The sequence below is a fragment of the Nematolebias whitei genome, chromosome 4 (assembly GCF_014905685.2).
Source record: "Nematolebias whitei isolate Nwh7 chromosome 4, NemWhi1, whole genome shotgun sequence".
Lineage (NCBI taxonomy): Eukaryota > Metazoa > Chordata > Actinopteri > Cyprinodontiformes > Rivulidae > Nematolebias > Nematolebias whitei.
In genome coordinates, this window is record NC_056501.1 from 8,715,310 (window position 1) to 8,740,547 (window position 25,238).

General features: G+C 44.1%; 2 protein-coding genes across 2 annotated transcripts in view; one reads left to right on the forward strand and one right to left on the reverse strand.

The window, feature by feature from the left end:
• The window catches only part of LOC119408645 (choline transporter-like protein 1), a 13,292-nt gene extending 11,061 nt beyond the window's left edge, over positions 1 to 2,231 (forward strand). Inside the window, exons 3-8 of the mRNA XM_037675488.1 lie at positions 252 to 420; positions 613 to 769; positions 865 to 948; positions 1,032 to 1,169; positions 1,270 to 1,506; positions 1,803 to 2,231. Coding sequence (XP_037531416.1) covers positions 252 to 420; positions 613 to 769; positions 865 to 948; positions 1,032 to 1,169; positions 1,270 to 1,506; positions 1,803 to 2,231 — 1,214 coding nt within the window. The remainder of the gene's footprint in view (positions 1 to 251; positions 421 to 612; positions 770 to 864; positions 949 to 1,031; positions 1,170 to 1,269; positions 1,507 to 1,802) is intronic.
• Positions 2,232 to 11,164: 8,933 nt separating this feature from the next.
• Positions 11,165 to 22,629, reverse strand: tbc1d2 (TBC1 domain family, member 2). The gene is made up of 18 exons (XM_037675670.1): positions 22,434 to 22,629; positions 22,292 to 22,346; positions 20,431 to 21,361; positions 19,898 to 20,015; positions 18,084 to 18,204; positions 17,889 to 18,001; positions 15,178 to 15,428; positions 14,828 to 15,097; positions 14,469 to 14,597; positions 14,149 to 14,259; positions 13,875 to 14,047; positions 13,566 to 13,677; positions 13,142 to 13,342; positions 12,882 to 13,069; positions 12,673 to 12,793; positions 12,403 to 12,588; positions 12,103 to 12,224; positions 11,165 to 11,745 (listed from the first exon to the last, which is right to left on the reverse strand). The coding sequence occupies exons 3-18, from the start codon at positions 21,355 to 21,357 to the stop codon at positions 11,544 to 11,546; spliced, it is 3,345 nt and encodes a 1,114-aa protein (XP_037531598.1). The 5' UTR covers positions 21,358 to 21,361; positions 22,292 to 22,346; positions 22,434 to 22,629; the 3' UTR covers positions 11,165 to 11,543.
• Positions 22,630 to 25,238: the final 2,609 nt, after the last annotated feature.

Below are 25,238 nucleotides of genomic sequence, written 5' to 3' on the forward strand. Positions count from 1 at the left end.
ATATATATATATATACACATATTATATATATATATATATATATATGTGAAATCTTCATTATTGCAGATTTTTTTGTAAGTCCTTCTTTTTTTAATATATATATATTTAAAAGATATAAAGCTTTAAAACAGCAGAAGAAAAAAACTTGTTTGGTTTTACAGTCTCATTGGTAAGAGCACGCTTACTGCCCTCTTCTGGTTGACAGGTGGAACTGCAGCTTTGTTCTGATTGGTTCTGATGTTTTGATGCAGGGAACCCAGAGCAAAACGAGGAGACGGGGCTGACAGAGTTCAGACTGACGGGTCCTCTGCAGTACCTGACCTGGTACCACGCTGTGGGTCTGGTGTGGATCAGTGAGTTCATCCTGGCCTGTCAGCAGATGACTGTGGCCGGAGCCGTGGTCACTTACTACTTCACCAGGTGAGTCTGAACACCTGATGACACGAGAGCTACACACGCCTGGAACTTCTGACTGGATCTGTGGAGCTGAATTGGACCCAAACAGCCTACATGAACCAGGCTGGACCCAGACAGAGCCACCGCAACAGAAACTGGACTCTCTTTCAGCAGACTGCCTCTACCTGATCTAAGCAATGACATTTTGTGTTTCAGGGACAAGAACCGGCTACCGGTGACCCCAATCCTGTCCTCAGTTCTGAGGCTGGTCCGGTACCACCTGGGTACTGTTGCCAAGGGGTCCTTCATCATTACTCTGGTGAAAGTTCCTAGACTCGTCCTCATGTACATCCACAATCAGCTCAAAGGACGGGTATGAGAACTTTGTCCACCCTGTCCTGATTCTGTTCATCTGTCTGACACAAACATAGTTTTTCTGACGTCATGTGACCCGCTGGTTCTTCTCAGGAGAACGTGTGCGCTCGCTGCCTGCTCAAATCCTGTATCTGCTGCCTGTGGTGTTTGGAGAAGTGCCTCAACTACCTGAACCAGGTAACATTATCTCAGTCTTCATGTCACACCCTCTGTCCTACCGCTTACATGTCCACTCACCTGTATCTGACCCCCCACCGCAGAACGCATATGCAGCCACAGCCATCAACAGCACCAGTTTCTGCACATCGGCACGCGACGCCTTCGTCATCCTGGTGGAGAACGCTCTGCGCGTCGCCACAATCAACGCTGTCGGAGACTTTGTGCTCTTCCTGGGGAAGGTGAGAGACATTTGTCTGATGGTTCCAGTCTGGTTCTGGTCAAAAACCAAGAAACAAATATTAACAGAGGGTTCTGTTTGTCTGAATCCCATCTCCTCAGATCCTAATTATGACGTCAACGGCGTTTGCTGGCGTCCTGCTCCTGAACTACCAGCGTGATTACGCCGAGTGGCTGCTGCCGCTCGTCATCGTGTGTCTCTTCTCCTTCCTGGTGGCTCATTGCTTCCTGTCCATCTTTGAAATCGTGGTGGACGTCCTCTTCCTGTGCTTCGCCATCGACACCAAGTACAACGACGGCACTCCGGGGAAGGAGTTCTTCATGGACAAAGCTCTGATGGTGAGACCGCAGTTCCACCAGACAGGGTCAGATCAGGGTCTAGTACTAGTCAGTTACAGAGATGAGTCAGTGTTTGACACGAATCTGGGTCCGGCATTTTTCTTATCAACCAAGTGATCAAAAAAAAAAAACACTTTTGTTCTCACACTGACTTTTATAAAACCTCTGCCCCTTTCCGTATGGTTACATTGATTTTGGTCAAACACATGAACAAGTGACGGGACTTTAGTTTGTCTGTATTGGTTGTTGCCCCGCCCCCTGATTACCTGACCTGTTTGTTTGGCCACACCCTGCAGGAGTTTGTAGAAAGCAGCCGGCGGTTGGAGCGAACAGGTGGACGTGGGCGGAGTCGAGTAAAGGAGGCGGCGTCGGAGGGGGCGGAAATGAAGCCCATGGTGAGTGAATGCAGTGCTGGAGGGGGCGCGGCCAGGCGGAAAGCCTCCTTAGAGGGGGTGGGTGCAGGGCCACACTGGGGCGAGGGGGAGGAGTGGGAGGAGCTCCAGGAGTTTCAGGTGTACTACCTGCTGGTGGGGGTTCTGGTGGACTGGGTGCTGATGAAACCAAACGACTTTGTCCTCTGCCTCAGTGAGGATGTCGTCCTCTTCCTCTGCATCTACCTGCCCACCTCCACCCTCTTCCTGGTTGTCAGCCTCCTGCACATGCCAAGCCCCGCCCCCTTTGCCAAGTCAACTGCTAAATCACCCGCCGTCACCGCCACGTGCTAACACATCAGGCTAACTGATGGATGCTAACATGAACCTGCAAGTTGGACTGACTGATGCATGCTAACATCACCTTCATCATCACCTTCATCTTCATCGTCCTGCTGCTTGCTTTAAAAAAAAAAAAAAACTCACTGACTTTACATTATTTTTTTACTTTTATATTTTTATATGAAGAATATTTTTTTACAAGGAGCAGCTGTGTGTGTGAGGAGTCCGTGTTTTGCCTTATTTTGTCACCGTGGTGCTTTAAAACCATGAAGGACTCGGCAGAGAACAGGTCAGATCCAGGTGGGACCACCAAAAAGACACTGGTGAAGGAAAACCTGCAGGTCCCGTACACCTGAAGGAGACCTGATGCCAGTAGGTTCTGATAGATTTATCCAGCTGAACCAGTTTCTGGCTGACAGTTGGTTCAGGTCCATGCTTTTGAATGCTGTGTAGCTCTGGTCCAGATTGTTAAAACTCAGCAGATAGAACAGTGAAGTAATGATAAGTTTGGTTTTAGAGACTGACGATGATGATGGTTCACTGAAGGTTACGTGTTTGTTTTACTGCTGAAGACTTGAAACGTTTTTTCTTATAAATTCCAGCTCAAAAAGGACTTAAAAATTCAAATTCTTGCCTGAAAACACTTTAAAGGCACTCATTGCAAATCAAATATTAAACTATCATATCATTTGTAAAGAGTTTACATCAGTAGTGTTTTAAATTCATTGATGTTTCTAAAATGTGGTTGTAAACAAAACACTCGACTGCATCAACCTGCACGGAGTGAGTCACATGACTGACCTACAACAGGCTGGCTGTAGATTGTGTACTGTGTTAGACTATAAGACGCACCGGATTAGGATAAGGAGCATTAAATGAAACAAAACGGATAAGTCAAACTTTATCCAACTCATTCACAATAACCACATAAAATCGGTTCCAGGTCAAGAAGCACAACCAGATTAAATCCATAAGGCGCACCTGATTATAAGGCTCACTGTTGATTTTTGAGAAAATTTAAGGATTTTAAGTGCGCCTTATAGTCCGAAAAATACGGTAGGTAAACTATTACGGCCGATTCGGACAAGCATAGATTCTAAAAGATGTTCAGGTGGAAATCTAAAAGTGAATCTGCCAATAAACGTGTAAGAAGTAAAGACTGATTCATACATGGCGAGACGAAGTTGCAAGATGAAAATTACGTCGTTTTTTTTTAAACCAGCATGAGCACCGAGAACTCGTTCTGTGCACAAGGTTGGAGCAGAACTTTTTCTCAGAGCTTTTTGTGTGGGTTTATGCAGAGGTGGCTGAACTACGCCGCTCTCATTACGCTTCATCTGCTCCGTCGAGGAGCAGCTAGCCGAGGCCGTTAGAAAATACACCCATCTTTGTAACTTCCAGCAAAACGTCTAAAGACAGACAAATAAAAGTTAAAGGAGACGGCGAAGACACAGGCAGCTCTCTGTGTCTGTGCCGACCAGCCGGACAGCGTAGGGACACGTTCCCTCACCATCTGTTGGGAACATTGGAGGTGTTTTGGGGACAAATTTAAAACCAAGCACTTCTCAATTAACAACAGATGTACCAGATCTTCCTGCTCCAACTAGACCAGTCGCGATAAACAATAGATCAATTAAATGTATGATAAACGAAAATTATCTACCTCATTTTCATTTATTGGCATTATCGTTTCTTTGTGTCCCTCTCTTTTTACTGAAGACACTGGATGACAAAAAGCTCAACCCCGGTGCTCTTCATTGACCCCTCCCTTTCTCTTTTATCTTTTAAATCCGTTTTAACCGTCCAAAATCGCGTTTACAATATTATCGTTTATCGCAATAATTTCTGAGACAATTAATCGCCCAGCAAAATTTATCGTGACAGGCATAGCTCCAACTCCTCCATCATCAACTGAACGTAAACTTCCACTCAGCCGACCAGGCGCTGTGTTGTTTCTGTTCAGTGGGAGGAGCTTACTAGGACTTCTCCCCTGCAGTTTCTCTCTCAGTATAAAATGCCCGTGCATGTTGTACGTTGCACAACTATGGGGACGAGAGCAGATTTCTTTCATCTCGCGATGTAGTAACCTTAAGACAGCCGTCAAGAATAAATATTGGGGTTGAAGGTGGGCGGTGGAGCGCCATAAAGACAGAGCTCAAACACCAAACATCTTCTGGACTCGTAAGTTTAGTTTCATTCTGGCATTTTATCCGAGTTTCCTCCACAGAAATGACAAACAAACAAATTCAAAATGTCACTTGGGCTGTTTTTGTAGGTAAACAAACGCAGGATAGTCGGCATCTGGTCACAAAATTTGTTTACAAATTTTTAAATTATGAGCTGGTTCTGGAATGCAACAAAACCCTGCAGGACTGATCGGATCACAGACTAAGAAATGTTCTGTTGGAGTCACGCAGAGTTCTGCTCTAGAGGTGTACGTCTCCTTCAGGTGGACCGGGTTGGTCTCAGTCAATACTCGGCTCCCGTTCGATATGGGTCAGACCACTGCCTTAACTTTAAACCAGATGTTGATGAAAGTTTCAGTTAAAAAAATAAATAAAAAAATAAATCATTCTGGCACCAGAAGTGGTTTGATACGTTGACAGAACCGAGCTGCTGCTTTGCTCCGATTCAGTACTAGTTGAAGTTTTGGATCAACAATCAGCACAGTTTGAGCATTTTGACGAGAGTTTACAACTTGAAATAAAACTAGAAACATTAAAATGTTTTTTTTTATATATATATTTTTTATTTTAATGTCTCTGTGAACTAAAATAAAGCTGTGTTTCCACCACCAGAACCAGAACCTGAGGGAATAATTTACCTTTTAGAACTTTATGTTCTGTGAAAATAAAGTCCATCATCTTATAGCTCTTTAGTTTTAAAACATCAATAAGCAGATCTGGTCTTTATCAGGCTCTAAAACGATTTAACTCTAATTTCAAGTGAACAAAAACGCTCAACAGATTCCACCGAGTTGTTATTTAGTAAACAAAAACTGAACCAGATGGTGTAAAACGGGTTCCAGCCCTGATCCAGCAGCTTAAAGAACCTCTGTTAGCATCAATAACGTTCAGTATTGATTTCCTTTATATCAGTTTGTCTCATGGTTGTGGAGGAGCTTTGGCCCACTCTTTGTGGTTTCTGCTCTGCTCTATGAAGCATTTCAGTCAACTTGAGGTTCTGGACTCTGACTGGGCCGTTCTTTTGTAGAAGCTGCTGTGTTTGGGATCATAGTCCTGTTGGACCCAGTTTGGTCCAAGCTTCAACTGTCGGACTCACATTTGACTCCAGAACCCTTTGACTTACAGAGGAGGTCATGGTCCACTCAGTGACCGCAAGGAGCCCAAACCATCAGCCCTCCACCGCCATGCTGACAGCTGGGATTTGGAGTTTACTGTAGTGCATTCTGGGTAAACATGTCCTTTGGTCTAGTTTTGTTCCACAAGTCTTGTAGTTCATTCAGATAAAACTTTCCAGACCTAAGTTGAGCTGCCATATTGTTTTTAGAGAGAACTGTGACCTTTGACCTCAACTGAAGCCTGTAGAGTCTGAGATGGAGCTCATTTTTAAGAGAATTACTTGGTCTGACCTTCAGGGTGAATCTGCTGTGAAGATTGTCAGATGTCCTAAAGGTTTTCCACTTGTGAATAATCTTTCTCTCTGTAGAATAATGGACTCTAGATAGTTTGACATAGTTATGACCTTTGACCCTTCCCCAATTGATGGGCAGCACGTCTTTTCCGAGGTCAATGCAGATGTCTTTCCACCTTTGCGTTGTGTTACACCTGTATGCTCCAACTCAGAGGTGGTCCCACTAATGGACCAGTTTGATCAGCAGCTCCTGACTGATCCAGAACCACAGACCCTCTGGAAGCAACAAAGCTACAACCAGTTTTCCTCTCACAGCTTTAAGTTTTTTTTTTTTTTACGTTACTGATTAGAATCAGTTCAGAACCTGAGAAAGACCTGATCAGTTTAATTATGTCCTGATACGTAGAACAACTGAAAAAAGATTGACTAAATTTGATTATTTTTTCTGGTTCTTTGGAGTGTAGAGGTCAGTGCTGAACATCTGTGATTGGTTGAATATGTATTAAGTTAAAGTCTGTGATGGGTAATAAAACCAGCCTGATATTAGAACAGTTCTGTCAGGATTTATACCAAACATTTCAGAACCGAAACAGAAATATCCCGAGTGTGCAGAAGATCCTCGGCAACCTTTTCGGGGAGCTTCAAAGTCCTGTGTTCTTTTGGTGGAAAATCAGCTTCAGGAACTTCTCATTGCCAAGACTTTTATTTGTGGTGCTGAGAGATGCTGTAATTCACTGCATGTCTGTGTTAAATGGATCTGGAGGTGGTACCAGACTGGATCACCTGGAGAAACTCGGATGTGATTGTGTCGTCAGCTGAATGTAACCAAACATTCTCTAAACTAATAATTATTTCAAACTAGTCTGTCAATTATTTTCTGGTTAGTCAACATTTCAGTCCATATCTGCTTCCAGTGGGTGAGTGTCGACTAATCACAGCCGAGCGTCCCTCCAGCTGATAGGATCTGACATCCCCCCGCAGTCTGTGGTGTTTAAACTTGTCAAACAACCAAAATACAAAGAGACACAAAACAACAAACTACTGGGATTGTTTTGTGTTTCCGTGTGAGGTCTCTGTCTCTGTAGGATGTCTGATCATGTGAAATAAACCTTAACAGTCTTCTAAAAGAATTACAAGAAACATTTCTTTTCTGTTCTAAAATCCCAACCACCCTGCTCTCCTCTCATTACCCATGATGCTTTGCTCCTGCCTCGGCCCCCTGGGGCCGCCGCTAACCGTCCTGTTTCCTGTTTCAGGCTCCGGGGACGAGTTCAGCTTGACCAAAATCAGCCACTGGGACTTCTTAAAGAGACATTCCAAAAGTTTATTTTTACCAACGTGTAACATGTTTACTATGGTTTGACTCCAGGGAAAACAATATTTTAATAAGAAACTGTAAAAACGTAACAATGTAATGAAGCACTTTATATGGAAGCGCTGCAGATTTTAAACCCGCTGATGCATTTTTTTGTAGTGATGTCCTTTTTTATAAAACTCACCGAACTCATCGCCCATCGCTCAGTTTCTAACGGCGCTCAGGCGCCTTTTCTTAACCTTTCTGTTCTGGAAGCGGCGCCCCCTCCTCACCTGGACTCCCGTCATAGGGGCGGGGCCTGTTGACAGGTGGAGCAGAGCCTTACAGCTCCACTGCTGACGGTGAAGTCAGAGGGCGGAGTTTAAGGTCAAACAAAGGCGCTACTGCAGCGCCAGTCTGATTGGCTGTTGGACTCGGGTTGCAAGGAGACGGTCACAGGCTCCATCAGTCACACCACCCCCATCAGTGGATCCAACTTCCTACCTGAGGTCAGATCCAGAGAAGTGTGGGTGAAGCTTCCTGCTGCAGTGACGGTTGAGTTCATACGGTCAGCAATAAGATGAAGTGCATCATGTGACCAGAACAACAACATCAACGTCTTCCTGCTTCAGTTCAACACGTCAGACTCTGAGGAATCCTTCAGGTTCAAAGGTCAAACTGAGATCAACCTCACGTCGGCTCCTCCCACAACATGATGAAGGCGGCACCGCTCCTCTTCAGGTGCCCAGTGTCGCCCTGCAGGTTTCCAGAGCTGAACCCGAGCCCCCCAGAGCTGTGTAGAGATTTCTATATTGTTTCTGAAGTTAACAAAGTGTCTCCTAACGTCCTGAAATCTCTTTCAGAAATACGTTCATCTTCAACCAACACGCTCCCATCGTCACGTCGTTCTGAAAACAAGCTGATTGGTTGATTCACTGAGAGGAACACTTCATTAACCAATCAGTTTCAAGCCCACAAACTTCAGATGAACTCAGACCAACATCTGGATGCCTCAAACCATCACTGGTTTCTGAACATCTGGGGAATTGGTCCTAACGTGGAGCTGCAGACATGGTTCCATGTTGGACATCATGCGCCTCCTTCACTTGAACAGAGGAGCAGCTTTTAGTGAATGGAGGGGACCTGATAGGAGAACAGATCCTGGAGGCTGAAACATGGACCCATACGATCAGCTGATGATGCAACATGCTGACTAATTGCACTAAAGATGGATTTTATTCAACACTGACGCCAGTTTAACGTAGCTGTAAAGTATTTAGATGAAACGTGTTTGTAGCTCAAATCTGAATTCACATTTTTTCTTCATGTTCAAACTTCCTGAAAGTTTAAAAAAAAATGTTTATATGGGATCATGTGACTTCTGTTGCTGGGCAGATTATCCTACTGACTGCAGGAGCTGAAGAATTTCATTCCAACGTAACATGACTGAAGTCAACCAGAAAAACGCTTTTGAGTCTTTGTCTTAAGTGGAGGAGATCTGAGAGTCTTGTTGCCGAGTAGGATAAGAGGAACTGCAACCAACAGATCAGGGCCTCGTCTGCAGTAATGAGGAAGTTGCCTCAATCTGCTGTGGTGAAGGAGCAGAGCTATAAAAAAAAAATCTAAATTTTTTTGGTCCATCTATGTTTCAACCCTCACATATGGTCATGAGGTTTAGGCTAATACTGAGAAAACTGATCCTGGATCCAAGAGGCTGAAATGATCTTCCTCTGCAGGGTAGGCGGGCTCAGCCTTAGAAAGAAGGAGCCGCTGCACCTCCTCATCAGAAGGAGTCACCCGAGGAGGTTCTGACATCCGATTACGATGCCTCCCCTCTGGAGGTTCCACTCCAGGTATAGAGACAACAAAGTCAAAAAACACAATTAAAAAATAAAAATAAAAAAATCATCTGTTGTAATGAAATCCTTCAGTCACTTTCCGACCAGTCAGAACAAGTACGCTCCGTTCTCCCCTGGAATTAATCAGTTATTGTGATTCTAATACGGCTGATCCGAGGTCAGCGCATCCCAGGTCAGCGCTGATCCGAGGTCAGCGCTGATCCGAGGTCAGATCTAATCCGATGTCAGCGCTGATCCGAGGTCAGCTCTGATCCGAGGTCAGCGCTGATCAGAGGTCAGAGCTGATCCGAGGTCAGAGCTGATCCGAGGTCAGCTGCGTGCTGTTCTGAACCATTCAGCCTCTGATTTTCTTCCTGCTGCTCGTTCCTTTCTCAGATTTAATGAAACTTGAGTTTCTGGCAGGTTTTCGGTCAGGAAACGTTCACGTTTACCATTGGATTAAAAACTATGGAGATTCAGAAATAAGGCGAGTAGGTCATTTTGACCCAAGGGCAGCAGGAGGGTTAAAACCCTCTTTCTGTGGGATTTGTTCACATGTTCATATATTTTCTGCCTTTAAAAAAGCAGCAGCCTTTTTGAGAAGCTTTTCAGTTTCCTCTCTAGGAGCTTGATCACAATGACTGAAGCCTCATAGACACTCGTGCCCCCCTGACTCTTTCCGACTATCACAACCCCTCCGACTCTCCCTGACTCCTGGTTCCTGTGTCCCCCTCCGACTCCGACTCCTGTGGCCCCGACTCGTCACAGCTTCAACATCTGAAACAGATGAAGGGTTGCTGATGCGTGTGGATGCTCCGCAGCGTTTTATGAATGTGCTGTTAGACTGACAGGACTACGGACTGATCCACGCCCCCATCTTCATCACCATCATCATCCTCACCATGTGATCTTCTACAGAAACATGTTGGGACTTTAGGAGTTTAACTGTTTTAGTGTTTAGCTTTTTTCTGCAGTAACACGTCGTTTGTAACAAAGAACTCCTGCTTTGGTTTTTATATCCATTATTTCTTATGTATCTTTGTTTTTTAAGAAAAATAATAAAATGCAACATTTGAATCACTTCTTGTTCCCTTTGATTGCTTTCATATTTAAGTAAATAACTCATTTTAGGATGTTTGTTCTGAGCAACAGCTGGTGACCGAACCAGGCTCAAACTCTTAATTATCGATAAAAATAAAATAAGACTTCGACTTGCAGAACATTTATGTACAATTTCATAATAACATGCTAACAAAAGTGTTTCAGTGGCATTACGAGACTAGTGTTGTACAGTTTTTAGTTTTACTTTAAAACACAACTTTATTTAAGAAAAACTTTTTTTTTTTTTTTAAACAGCGTTAATCCAGCAGGTTTCAGGAAGTTCATGTTTGTTTTTGATGCAGAACAAGGTTCTCTTCAGAATTAGATTAGTTTAAATTCTAACAGATAATCAATAATCTTAAGAAATGAAGAAACAGATTCACAGAATCTTATTTAGTGATGTAAATTTTCAAAAACCGAACCAGAGCCGAAGGATCGCCTCACTGGCTGATGTAGAACAATCTGCATACAAAGAAAAATGTGTTCCTGTAAAACAGCTTTGTCGGCTTCGGTCAGACCTGCAGAAACTGAAGGGTTCCTGTGGGGTTCTGAAGGGTCCAGGGTGGGCTCAGAGGTTCCTGTGGGGTTCTGAAGGGTCCAGGGTGGGCTCAGAGGTTCCTGTGGGGTTCTGCAGTTTGGATCTCCTCCAACAGAAACCTGTTTCTTCCTCTGCTGCAGGAAAAGTACAACCAGAACTGGACTGTAGAAGTTCTGTGGATATTTTCTCAGTGTATTTCAGGTCCAATTTGTGGTGCTGTTCAGATTAAAACACCTGGAGGTCTTCATCTCGATGTCTAACTGCTCAGTTTAGAGTCTTTATCTTGATATCTTGAGATGCTCATTTTCTCGAGTTATTTGTCTCAGAATAAGGCCCGTTTCCTCGTCATTTGTTCTAATGTCTTGACGTTTTACTCACGTTAAAGATTTCATTTTCATTTTAAAATTTTGAGATAAGCTTCAAGGTGAGTTAATTGTGACGTTTGAGCAAACAAAACATGTTTGCTTGATAACATAAAACTGGCTTTGTTACCTCGAAGTAAAATGCAGCAAAATCAAAAAATAACTGAACTTCTTGTCTCCTGTTGTTTAAAGCTTTTTGTTTTTAATGACCTGGGATTTTACAGGGCAAACATTTTTTTTATTATTTTTTTTTAAACTCATTCTGTTTGTCATGTGAAGCTTTTTCATTTTGCATTCTGTCATCAAGGATCAACAGATGTATTTTTTGTGTGTGTGTTAAAGTTTTTTGAATTTTGCAGTTTTTTGTGCGTTTTTCTCTTTTTTAAATAAAAAGTTTTCCTAATCTTGTGTGTCTTAATGAAAAAACAACGGATAATCTGAGACAGGACTCGTTACCTCGCTAACGAGCTCATTAGCATGTAGCCACCTGATTGCAGGTGACAAACGGCTTATTTTGACTTTTCTGTCGACTCACTCAGAGTCGGATCTGACCATCAGAACTGTCCACAGACAGGAAAGCAGAAACATTCTGCGGGGTTAAAGTTCATCATCGTCTTCGCTTGCCGCCATGTCCAGCTCCTTGTCTTTACGCTCGGCGCTCTCCGTGACAAACTCCTTCTGCTGCTCCTCCAGCTCACGGAGCTCCCTCTGCAAGCGCTCCAGGTGCAGTGCGCGGCGATTCCTCAGCAGGCGGCGAGGAAACGGGTTCATGTCGTTGAAGGCGATGCCGATTAACTTCCTGCGTGATCAAACACAAACAGGAAGTGGTCATCGAGCTGCAGGGAGTGGATAAACAAACTGTTTAAAGTTGAACTTGAGACTGACAAAGAACCTGCCGTTAAACAACAGGAATACAATAATTGTTATCGGATTGTTGATCTCTGCTCTCCCTGACTCAAAAGATCAGAACCACTTAAGTTCTACAACCATCTTTCCAAAAACTCTGGAGTTCATCACAGTTAGATCAAACTTTTAGTGAAGAGTCAATCCAGGACAGTAACTGCAGCACACACACAGCTGTGGCCTCTGTCCCTGAAAGTCCCATCCATTTTTATATAAAACTTCTATTGAACCAGATCAGAGCAGTGAGGGGTACCTGCTGTCAGAGATGGTCTTGGTGAAGAAGCGGAGGTACTGGTAGATCTCCACATTGTCGTTGATTTTCAGAAGATCATCTTCTTTATATTTAAACAGAGCCAAAGTGTACCTGAAGATCACCTGTGGCACAGAAACACATTAAAACCTCATCAGAACAGAACCACAGCTCCTGGTTTAACATGACAAACCACACCTTCATGTATTTTCTCTCCAGATTCATGATAATATCAGAGATTAAAGTTCTAATTGATTTCTCATGGTGCGTTCAGGTCTTTGTGGCGTGATGCATTCAGTGTACCTTAGTGCCCTCGTACAGGAAGGCGTCCCACAGAGGCAACAGGATGTCACTGGGCAGACTCTCCACAAAAACCACCATGAACCAGTTGAAGGTGATGAGCGACACGTCGATGCTGTGAGACTCGAAGTGAGCCGCGAGGCGAGGAAGTTTCTCTAACAGGAAGTCCTTCAGGACCCACTGGTCTGCCTGAACACACACACACCACCAATCAGTGGCACCAACCAATCAATGAGTCTAGAGCTTCAGGTGAGCAGGTGTACTTTTCCTCACCTGAGAAGCCACCAGGGTCTTGGTGTAGTAGTCTTGAGGCATGATGGCTTCCACCACGGCCACCAGACACCAAAATGCATCTTCTTCATCCTGCAGGACGAGCAGCGCGATGGCTGCCAACCTGAGACACACAGGACAACGCCATCACATGACGGTGTCACATGACCAACATATCAAACAACCACAGCAGTAAGAGAACAGGTGAGAACCTGTTGAGACCCTGGCAGTAGCCAATAGCAGGGTTCTGCCAGGAGAACGCCAACAGGATGCGCTGAAGCTGCTGGAGGGCGGGGCTGGATGGTGATGAGAAGTTCTGATTGGTGGTCAGGGTACGATGGAGGTCCAGCTGGATCTGTCTGGACGCTGGGTGGGGGGACGTCCGGCTCTTCTCACACAGCTGCAAACACAGGAGCTGTTACACCTCCAGCAGGTTACCTGGACAGGTGTGGGCCAGGTCGTCTCAGTGTACCTGCTCATAACGCTGCGGGTGGCGCTGCCAGATCGTCCTGGTTCTGGTTCGGACCAGCCAGCGCCACACCTTCGGACGATACTCCTGTGGTACGCCGGCACGCAGCAGAGCTTTGAGTTCAGGTGAGGGACACAGGTTATCATCCGACCTGCCGGCCAGGTACTCAGCCCAACGGGTCAGCAAGGGGCGCTCCACTCCCTCCTGCAGAGAGACAGAACTGCTGTGAGAACAGGAAAATGAACCAAACGGACCGATGACGTCCATTCATGTGATCATCTTTTACCTTTTAACTAATCTGTGAAGAATAAAGAAAATTAAAAATACAATTTTGGTATAATTCATTGTTACCATGAATCATGGAAGATTTCCTAAACAAAACAATGTAGAAACTCAAACTGAACCAGGTCCAGCTCAGGGTTCGGACCTGCTGCAGCAGGTTGAAGCAGCGGATCTCGAGAGCCTGGATCTTTGCCAGCAGCTTCATGTCCTCCACTTCGTAGTCTGGGACGACCTTGAACCCGTACTCGTCATAAACCCTGAAGACACAACAGAGGGTTTATTTTACCCAGATCATTCTGAGGGTCACATGATTAAACAGAAAAAAAAATCTAGTTTTAAAGAGTATCACTGCTTCTTCTTATTCTGATGCATAATAAAAACAGCTGTGCTCCAGATGTTTCCTTTCTTTGTGTGTAAAATGTGTCAGACTCAAACTCTGCTCAGGCGTTCGTACCTGTCCGAGCTGAGCTTGAAGTTGCTCTTCAGCTCTCCTCTCAAAGCGTCCTCAATCATCTTCTGCACGGCCTTCTGTTGCTCTGCATCCAGAGATTTGGTCTCCTGCAGCTTCCGCAGAACACCCAGGTAACGACTCTCCACCTGACAGTTGGTGGCCTCCAGGAAGGCACACTGCAGCCAATCAGAGGACAGGAAACAAGAGTGGGCCAGTCAGAGGACAGGAAACGATTATAGAACTGGACCTTGGTTCTGGTGTCCCCAGCTGGACCCACCTTCATCATCAGACTCTTCTCCTGCTCTGAGCTCTTCCTCCACAGATGGGTCAGCTGATAGATCTCCGAGTTCAGAAACTTGTTCTGGGTCTTATAGGCCTCGATGTCGTCCTGAAGACCAGAAACGAACACAATCAGAACTTGGACCTGATCAGAGTGGAAACAAATGGAATATACTCTGCAGTTTCACTCTGAATACTGGACCAGAACACCAAAACACTTTTCTTAAAAGTCTCTTCAGCAGAAGAGGAGCATCCCGTCTCATCACTGCACTTTGGAATACTACAGGATTACTGCAGAGTACTACAGAAGTATTTCACCTTCAGGTTCTCCACAAGCTGCTGGAGCTGCTTAAAGGCCTGAGAGTCCTGAACACGACCGGAGGATGGGTCAGAGTGCCAGGAGTCGGACAGACAGGAAGTCACCTGATCCGACAGCTTCATGATCACCTGACAGGAAACAGGAAGTGCAGTGAGTAGAACGGCCAGTTGGTATCTAAACCGTTCTATTTGAAGCAAGACAGAAAGAAACCAGTCAGAACCAAACAAGCAGGATGAAAGGTGAGACGAGTCCTGCAGATGTTCCAAAACATCTGTTTGAATCCATCAAAACTTCTAGCCCAAGAACAAACACTTTGATTTGATAAAAACCTGAACAACAGTTTGTTGTGTCCCTGCACCTGCTGCTTGGCCTTGTTCTTCTCCGTCAGCGACTTGATGTTCTCCTGGAGCTCCAGCAGCTGGGCGTCCCTCTCCGACAGACTCTTCCTCAGCGTCTCCGCCTCCATCTTGGCCTCCTCCAGCCGGCCTCGCAGGTCAGCCGCCTGGCGCTCACGGTGCCGCAGCACCTCCAGGCGCTCCTGCTCATCCTCTGCTGCCAGAAACTCTGCACAGGTTCTTTTCTCCAGCTGGGCTGCCTCCAGAGCTTTGTGAAGGATCCACACCAGCTCCTGCAGGACATGATCACGGTCATCATCATGTTCTGGGTGTTGTATGTAAAACCCAATCACATATGGAGCTGATTAGTTACCTTCTGAGCTTTGACCTCTTCCATCAGCATCTGTTTCTCCTGCAGCATGCGGGACGTCCTCTCTGAGGACAAGGTCACAGAGACTCTGCGGCGAACTGGCATGGTGGACGTGCTACGAGACTTTATCTTCTTACTCTGACTGTCCAGAGGTGACAGCGGCTCCCTGGTCTCATCCAGAGACGCCTCGCCTGCTAGATCAACCAACTGGACAGGAGGGGGCGGGTCCTCGGTGGGCGTTCCTGAGGAGGACACTGATAGGAAGGAGTGACATGATCAAATGAAAACCAAACACTGAAGGTCCAAGTCAACAGATCCACATTCAGGTGAGGTCTCATGCAGGAGATATTCAACAGGGATCTCAGACAAATTTGTCCACAGTCAAGAGACTAATATGTCCTGGATCAGGACTGGATTTGGACCTGAATCGCAAATTGAATGACTGGGATTTAAAACAAAACTTAATTTTTATTAGTTCTTTTGGTTACAGATTTTTTTTGTGCAAGCAAAACAGAATCAAAATGAGGCATGAATGAAACAAAAATCCGTGGGAAAATTATAAATAAATTATATATATGAAAGGATCAGGGTAAAAAAAAGTTCTACTAAAGTCGACTTTTTGAAAGAAAACAAAGAAGAGATCATTCCTAATCTGATTAGTGAATTGCCAGGAGTACTAATAAGTCAGCTGCCTCAGTGCTGTAATCTTGGTTTTGATTGTTAGCACTGTAATCAAATCTGCAGTAGAATACGTGTCTAAAAAGCCTAAAACAGAGCCCTAACTAAACCGAACAATAAACTGAACTCACGGCAACTGGACTTCTTGTGATTCTTAAAGACATTTTGCTTCTGAGCCGAGAAGAACCACAAACATATGGGTTCCTCTCATCAAACAGGTTTGAAAAACCCTATAGTGCAGTGATAGAACAGAGTAATACAGTCCTAATGCAGTGTGGTACAGTTTAAGAAACTATGTTAATATAGTGTGGTACAGTGTTACCATATTGCGACACAACGCTGGCCCGTGTGGTATAGTGCAGTAGTGTCAACAGTATGTAGTATAATTTAAATAAAGAGTGGCACAACATTATTAAAGGGTGGTATGGTGTTTAAACAATGTCAATACAGTATGATAGACTTAATACAGCGCATAGTGTTAATATACAGTACTAAAGTTCAAAGTTCATGCTCAATAATCTAGGTAAAAATGCAACAATGTTCAGTCAGGTCATTTGGACAGTTCCTTTTTTTTTTTTTTTTTGTTTTTTTTGCTGAGACGTTTCGTCCTTCATCCAAAGGACTTCTTCTTTGGTGTTTTGAACCACTTTGGCATGATTGTCTCAGAGGAGTTGACGGGGGAGAGGGTGGGCCCCGGAGGCCATCTTAGCACCAGCAAACTGTTTTGTTTTTTTTCCACTATGGAGTATGCCGTTTGTGGGAATCAGTTTGTTTGGTGGAATCTCCTCAGATTGAAGAAGTCCTTTGGATGAAGGTCAAAACATCTCGGGGGGGGGGGAAAAAAAAAAAAAAACTGTCCAGATGACCTGACTGAACATTGTTGGACTGTACAAAAGTGTTAATATAGTGGGGTACACTGTTAACACAGTGTGGCACAGTGTTGACTAGTAAGGTTCAATGTAAATAAATAATAAAGTAAAGTGCTATGTGTTGTATTTTCCCATACAAAGACGAAACTGGCTCTCTGCATTAACCCATTGCACCTGTGATGCACCCAGGTGGAGCAGTGGGCAGCTATGTATGCTGGGGAGCAATTCGGGATTGGGTGTCTTGCTCAGAGACACCGTGAGATGTGCAATGACCGGGAATCAAACCCAGGACCTTCGGGTCCTGAGTTGGCTGCCCTGCCCCTACACCATCTCGGCCCCATACCCCAAATAAAGTGAGCTACAGTGGTAAAACAGCTAAAAACAGATTAATACAGTGGAGTACAGTATCAAAACTGTGGGGTACAGTGTCAATACAGTGTAGCCTGGTGTTAATACAGTGAACAGTGTTAATAAAGAGGTGCACAGTGTTAACACAGTGCAACACGGTGTTGGCCAGTGTGTTAGTGTGGTACAAATTAATACAGTAAGAACAGTGTCAGTACAATGTCAGTACAGTGTGGTAGCGTTTTAATACAGCGTAGCATAGTGTTACTACAGTAAAGAACAGTGTTAATATAGTGAGGTACAATGTTGACCAGTGTGGTTCAATCTAACTACAGTGTGGTATGGTGTCAATACAGCAAGAAACAGTTTTAATACAATAGTGTACAGTGTGTACACAGCGCGGCACAGCGTCAACCAGTGTGGTATACTGTGGTACAGTGTCAATACAGTGTGGTACAATGTTAATACAGTAAGAAACAGTATTGATACAGTGGAGTGTAATATCAAAACTGTGTGGTGTAGTGTCAGTACAGTCTACAGTGTGTGACATTGAAGTATTTCAGTAATGAACAGTGCGGCAAAGCATTGACCAGTGTAGTATAGTGTGGTACAATTTCAATACAGTAATGTACATTGTGTTAATACAGTGTGGTAGTGTTGATACAATGTTGTACAGTACAATGTAGTACGATGCATTATTGTGTAGTACTACGGTTTTATTACAATGTGGTATTGTGTTGTGTGGCACAGTGTTGTGCAATGTTAGTACAGTAATAATACAGTATAATACAGTGTTAGTATAGTGTTAGAACAAGGAAGTACCTGTTGGGGTGCTGTTTGCAGGGCTGTCAGATGTCCACGCCATCACGTCTGAATGAAAGACGCTCTGACCCATTTCCTGAGAGGTCCTCTTCATCAGCATGTGGACCGAGTTTCTGTTCACACAACAAATTAAAACACTAATAACACTAACACCAGGTCAGCAAGTCAAACACACAATGGATCTTGGGGACTCACTGGAACTCAATAAGTGGGTGTTTGATGGACATGTTGGAAAGTGATGGTCGTTGTGTTGTTGTGTTGGCTGCCTCCTCCCCCACAAGGCCCAGAGGACTTTTTAAAACCGGCAGGAAGTCGTCTGAGCAGACAGGAAACAAACCGAACACCAACCAATCAGTAACTAATCTCCATCACTTCATCTCTTCAAACAGACCTCCAGCAGGATTTCTGTCTCTTGCTGCCATTATCTTTTTAGATGGTTTCTCGTCTCTTGTAATGTGTCGTGCAGCCTGCAGGGGACGCGTTCAGTTTTTAGTTTCACTCAGTCCGAATGGAGCTCTGTCCAAAATCAGAGGAGGCTGCTGCTCAGACACGAAGCAGAGCAACAAGTCAAGGCTTGAACAGAATAACAGGAGCTGATCCCGCTGCAGCTCCGCAACAAAAAACCAGAGAGGGAACAACAAGGAAACAGACATGAAACAGCCAACGTCTGCCCTGAAAACTGAACAAACTCTGATCTGGGATCAGTTTCGTCCTCCTGGAAGATGAATCAAAACATTTGCTGGTTTATTTTAAGTCTATTGGTATTTCCTGACATTGAGCCGCCTGCAGCCAATCAGATGTCACATCCTGTCCTCATTATGATGTCACTGACCCACCTACCCCCCCCCCCCGCACACACACACACCAAACATTATAGACCACTTCAGCACAGATGTTATGAAAATCTGAAACACTCCAAAGCAAAAGTGCTGTTAATGCTCCATGAAGTTTCTCCACTAACAGGAAGTGATTCTTATCTCCTGAAAGTGAACAGATTACATCCTTTTGCCAAGCCCATCATTACACAGATCAAAGTTTGTTTACTGTTGCCACCATGGAAACGACACAGACCATCAGAGATCATAAGATATTGTTCTGTCTCACTGCAAACAGGAGGAACGCCTGACAGGAGCGAGAGGAGTGCTGGAGAACATCTACAGGAACCACTCCACAGTTAATCAGATAAAAACTACAAACCTATGAGTCTACATCACTCTAGTTCATAAATTCTATGATTTTTTTTTTTTTTTTGGAGAAAATGCACACACACACACAAAAAGAGACGTGTTTTATTTGTGTGGCCCAAGCTCATCAGACTCAATACAAGTGAGGATGATTATGATGATGTAGATCCTTTAGAGAAGGTCAGCTGACAGTAAAAAAGCTCTGACTGTTAGAAAGCAAAAATCTCAAGAAATCCTCAAACTCATTTTCACCAATTACACATCTGTTTTCTGAGAACAGTTGAGTCAGAGCCGCTCCCGCCCTGAAGGATTTCCCAACTCCCAATGGGAGCTCACGTGTGTGTGTGTGTGTGTGTGTAAACTACTGTACATGGCACACCCATTTCTAAAACAAGATGGACCAAAATGAGGACACATCCAAACAAATATTTCACACATACAGACTGAAACCAGCAAATACAAATCTAAAAGTGTGAATCTAACTCTGAAAAAGACTAGCTAAACTTTCACCAAACAGGTTAAACTACCATCAAATCAGTTAAAATCTTCATCAGACTAATTAAACCATCATCAGACCAGGTAAACTACCATAAACTAGACCAGTTAAATTACCATCAGACCAGTTAAATTATTCACCAGACCAGTTAAACTACCACCAGACTAATTAAATTCTTCATCAGACCAGTAAAAATACCACACTAGTTAAACTACCACCAGACAAGTTAAACTAAAATCAGACCAGTTAAACTCTTCATCACACCAGACAAATAATGTTTGTTTTAGTCAGTTGTTTCCCACCTGACATGATGTTTGTTTGTTTCTCACCTGATGTGTTGTTGTTGTTGTTGTTTGTTTGTTCCGTACAGGTGGACGTCTGTCGATGCTGCCAGCGTTTCACCTGCAGCTGCTGCAGCCAATAGAGCATCACCTCCTGGGTCACCGCCTGAAGGGGGGGGGGGGGGGGGGGAAACAAATATTGATGTTTTCTTCCAGAGGTTGTTGTTACAAGAGGAAAATTACTGAGTTCAGTAAATAATCTGTATTTACAGAATCAGTTTAAAAAGACTGAGTTTCACTGACGTCTGTTTAGAAACTGACATTAAATTTTTATTTCACTTTCATTTAATTAAAACAGACTTTATTCTGACTCTTAACGAGCCTTTTAACAATTCTGTAACCAATCAGAGCTCAATCAAAAACCCGTCAAGGTGGGATTAGAACCCTGACTTCACGAGTCAGTGTGATTTCTACAGCTCGGTACTGGTTCTGACCTTCCTCCTGCCAGGCGCTCGGAGGGAAGCATCATGAGTTATTCCAGCCACCATGCTGGTAGATCAGATTTCACTTCCTGTTCTTACCTTGAGGATGAAGGTGCGTTCTGGTGTCCTAATGTGAAAAGTGCCCTTCTCTGCCTTTAGCGGGTAGGTGAAGGTGGCGCCGCTCAGGTTGACCCGGCCCAGCGGCGTCACATCCTGCGGCGTGCGGTAATAAAACAGCTGGTTTTTCTTCTCCTCGTAGGTGAACCAGCGCTGCTTCCAGTTCCTCAGAGGCCCTGCCTGCTTCAGCAGGTAACCACACAGTTTGGGTTCACCTGAAGAAGGCACAGGGGGGCGTGGCCACACCTGTTCACTGTACTCCACAATGTTAAGGGGCGGAGACTGTTGGTCTGCAGAAGGAGGAGGAGGAGGAGTCTGTTGGAGGAGAGGAGCTGGATCATGGAGGTTCTGAATAGTTTTGGACTCCTTCGCCCCTCCAGTTAGATCCGCAGAAGAATGAGGTTTTTCAACTTCCTGGTCTATGTGGTTTTGTTGGTTCTGAAGAGGACCTGGTTCTTGTTCAGACTCTGCAGGATCTCCCTTATTCCTATGATCAGAACAAAGAGTGCCTGGTTTTGTTGGGTCCAATTTTTGAGAAGGAGGTTTTTCTGTCAGTTCTGGCTGTCCAGAATCTGGAGCAGGCTTTCTTCGTTCTAGTGTAACTGTACTGGTATTTTTTGGTTCTGGCTGATCTGGATTTGGCTCATCTTTTGAAGAACCTTCAGGTTTCAGTTTTTCTGTTGGGAGAACTGGTGTTTCTGCTGGACTCTGGTTGTTCTGGGACCTGGACTCTCTGTCGCGCTGGCTCTCCTCTGGCTTCTTTGAACCCTGGTCCTGGTTCTTTGAACCCTGGTCCTGGTTCTCCTCCGGCTTCTCTGAGACCCCGAGCAGCGTCTCTCCATCAGCGGGGGCAGGAAGTGGTCCAGACGAGGCAGCGCTGAGATTTCCTGCCGCGGCGCTTCCATCCATCCTGCTGAAGCAAGAAAAGCAGGAAGACGGAGAGAAAGACCCGGTTCAGATAGAAACCACCAGATGTTCGGACCTTCGTTTGGCCCCGACTCTGAGGCAATTTTTTTTTTTTTTTTAAGAAATCACCTGAAACTTACAGAACAGTCGTTTTGTCCGCTTTACCTTTGTAAAACTGGCCTAAAAAACAGAACATGGTGGTCCGGTTTCATCTGATCCTGCTCTGCTTAGACCTGAACCTCTCAGTTCAGGAACCAGAACCGCAGGACCTCCTTGACAGGAAGCTCCGCCCACATCCCTCATATTTTCAGATTATGTTTTACTGAAGATTATTTTTGTGGAACACGAGGCTCTGAAATTATTATTATTTTTTTTAACATTTTTTATTTTCTAACTGATGCTTCTAATTATTAACAATATTTCCTTCTTATAATTGCAGCTCGTGTTTTAATATTATTTAAAATAAACATTTTAACATAATTTTATTAATTCTGTAGTGTTAACTTTTTAATCATTAACATTTTTTTAGTTTCTTCAGTTCTTTCATAACCAGCAGAATTTATTTCAGCTGGATGACACAAAATTTATGTTAATTCTTGTCCATTTAATGTTTTCAGTGAGTCGGTGGAATTTGTTTGTAAAACATTTTGTATAATAAAAGTTTAATTAATTTATCCTCATGTTTCTTTATTCCTCTGCTGGTGAAAACTTTTTTTTTTTTTTTTTTAAATGAGCAGGAAACATTTCAGCCGTTTCGACATTAAAAGGCTGATTTTAAACATAAACATAATTTCTTTAATATTATAAACCTGACTAAGTTCTGGGCGGGTCACAGAATCAGACATTCAAAAACTAGTCACATGTCACCTCTGACCTTTAACCTCAAGTATTAGGCAGAAGTTCTTTGGTTCTGTAAAGTTCTGTCTTGTTGGGTTACCTGAGGAGGCGGAGCCTGAATGCACCTGGAGCGCTCGGTCTTGTTTGATTGGCAGCTGAAAACAAACAAAAAATAAATAAAAATAAGAGCACAAACAAACAGTCCGTAGCTGCGCGTGCTTCTCCTCACTGCTGTTGTTTACTTGTTTTCTTCTTCTCCTGCTGGGCCGGTTCGATTCGGTTTCTGTCCTCCTCTCAGCTCAACTCTCCACAAACACACAACTTCCGCTTGGCAGGGAAGGTTCCCAGACGTGACGTCAGAGGGATTTTTAAGGAGTGAAACCGGATCACGTGACATAAAAAAAAAAAAAACAGGCACAGGAGTTTATTTATATTGTTTATTGTTTTATTTTTATCTTCTAAAAACTTGGAATAAATTTTTGTTTTGCAGCGAAAGAGTTTATGTCTGTTGACAGCTGCCGCTCCAGACTGTCAGCCAGACTGTTTGTTTGTTTGTTTTACTAATCACTGTTCTGCTGATGATTTGTTGAGTTTGTCTCCATCTCATGGACAAATAAAAACTTTAAATTTTAAGCAGGTAATTCCGACAGCGTCCCACTTTATTTAGAAATGTACCTAAACAAGAACAAGGGCAGAGGTCAAAGGTCAAATAATACATCCACTCAAACTGCCAGACGCAGGAGTTTTCTGCTGCGTTTAAATTTATATTTTTATTCAACTCTTGGAGTCAGACGGGCAGTCGAGGAGAGGAAGGACAGAAACATCATTCAGCCGTACAACCAGAACCCAGGGGTTCTGAAGTTCCAGATGGTCCGAGTCAGAGGAAGGTCAGAGTGTCAGAAAATCCAAGGTTAGTCTTCAGCCTGTGGTTCTCTGAGACACCAGCAGGGGGCAGCAGGGTCTCATGTGTCTCTGCAGAGTGGCTCACAAACTCAACAGGTTGATGAGTCAAACAGTAAAAGAACTAAACTAAATACTAAAACACAAAATAATCCTTCTGATATTCAAAAAACTACATTCAGGGGATTCTGAAACGTCAGAACCAACGCCAGTCTGTCAGAAATAAAGTCCAGTTCTGGGGTTTCTGTTCCCCTGTCACCTTTGCACCTTTGTTTGAGGATAATAATAAAAAAAAAGAGATGAGAACCAATTTTTGTCCTGTGCAGGCCTCCGTAGCTCAGTGAAGCAGAGAAAAACGAATTAAATGTGAAAAGCTTCCAAAAGGAGCAGAAACCAAACAAAGAGGATGGATTTCAGAGGGAAGCCTCAACACTCCTAAATCAGTTAGTCCTGATCCGGTCCTGACCCCTGATCTGCTCATCCGGCCTTTGAAGAGCACACTTCAGGGAACTGGGTCTGGTCGGGGGGGTTTCAGGAAAACTGATCGGGCCAAATGTTCCTCTGTTAAGTGACAAAATGCCCCGAGGTGTTTCGGCTCAAACGCACAGCTGGATGAGGTGGAAACACTGGATTCTGTGGTGTCAGGACATCTGCACGCAGGACCATCTGATCAGACCACCTCTGTCTGAACAGACCCCTTCTATCAAATCAAACCACTTCTGTACGACTGGACCCCCACTATCAGATTGGACAACATCTGTCTGACTGGACCCCCTCTACCAGACTGGACTACTTCTGAACACTGGGTTGGGATCACAAGTGCAGCATTAGAATGGTTCCGTTCTTACCCAAGTGACAGGAGCTTCTGTATTAAGGTTGGAAATAGTGTATCTGCGTCAGTGCCTCCTTCCTGTGGAGTCCCACAGGACTCGATTCTTGGACCCCTTTTGTTTTCACTCTATCTTCTCCCTTTGGGGTCTATCCTGAGGAAACATGGTCTTTCATTTCATTGTTATGCTGATGATTGTCAGATTTATCTGCCCCTAAAATCTAACAGTTCTTGGTCCATTTAAAAAAGTTAAAGACAAAAACAACTGGACGTCCAGTTGTTTTTGTCTTGAACTTTTTTGAATTTACCATGTCCTGGATGACTGAGAAGCTTCACCAGCATTATTGCTTTGGAACAATCTGCCCCCCCCCCCCCCCCCCCCAACATCAAGCAGGCCACTTCACTTCCTGTTTTTAAATCTCTGCTAAAATCTGTTCTCCCTGGCATTTTACACAGTGTGACTCTATTTAGTATTTTATTACTCTGCGTATCTATGTTTTTCTTTTGATGCTTGTAATTAATTTTCGGTTCTATCAATGTTTTTATTGTTACTTTTTTCATGAAATTACTCCCATTGTTTTTACTGTTAAACACTTTGGTAACAGCTGCTTTACAAATAAAGTTGACTTGACTGTATGACTGGACCCACAATAGTGACCCAGGTCATTCTCCATCCGATCGGATCAACTCTGTCGTACTAGACCGCCCTATTTGATCCAGATCACTTCTGTCTCCCTGGACTCCTTCTTTTGGATCAGACCACCTCCATCTGACCTAAACCACTTCTGTCTGAACAGTCCCCCTGTTTCTGACCCAGATCACTTTTGTCTTACTGGATCTACTCTACCTGATTCTGACTCAAACCACTTCTGTCTGATTGGACCACATTTTCTGACTGGAACCCCTCTGCCTGAACAGAACCCTGAGTCACATGAAAGCCCAGAGTTACATTTCTTGGACGATAATGTTTCTTATAAAATGAGAGCAGTTGCTTTGTTCAGATACTGGCAGGCATGGGGGTGAAAGATCAGCATGTAGTTTTTGTTTTGGTTTACTTTGTTTAGTTTCCATCATAATCTGGACCTCCTGATCCTGCCTTTGGTCCTCAGAGCCCTCCTTCAGAACCCACCTCACCCCCTTTCTGCAGCCTACATCTCATCAGCAGCTCTTCTGTCCCTTTCAGTCTGGTCCTTTCTGTGTTCTGTTTGCCTTCAGTATTATCTGGGCTTTATCTACGAGCTGGGAGCAGATCATCATGATGAGGTCTACAGGAACAAACGGGGCTCCCAGCAATCAGAGAACAGATCCCAGGAGGATT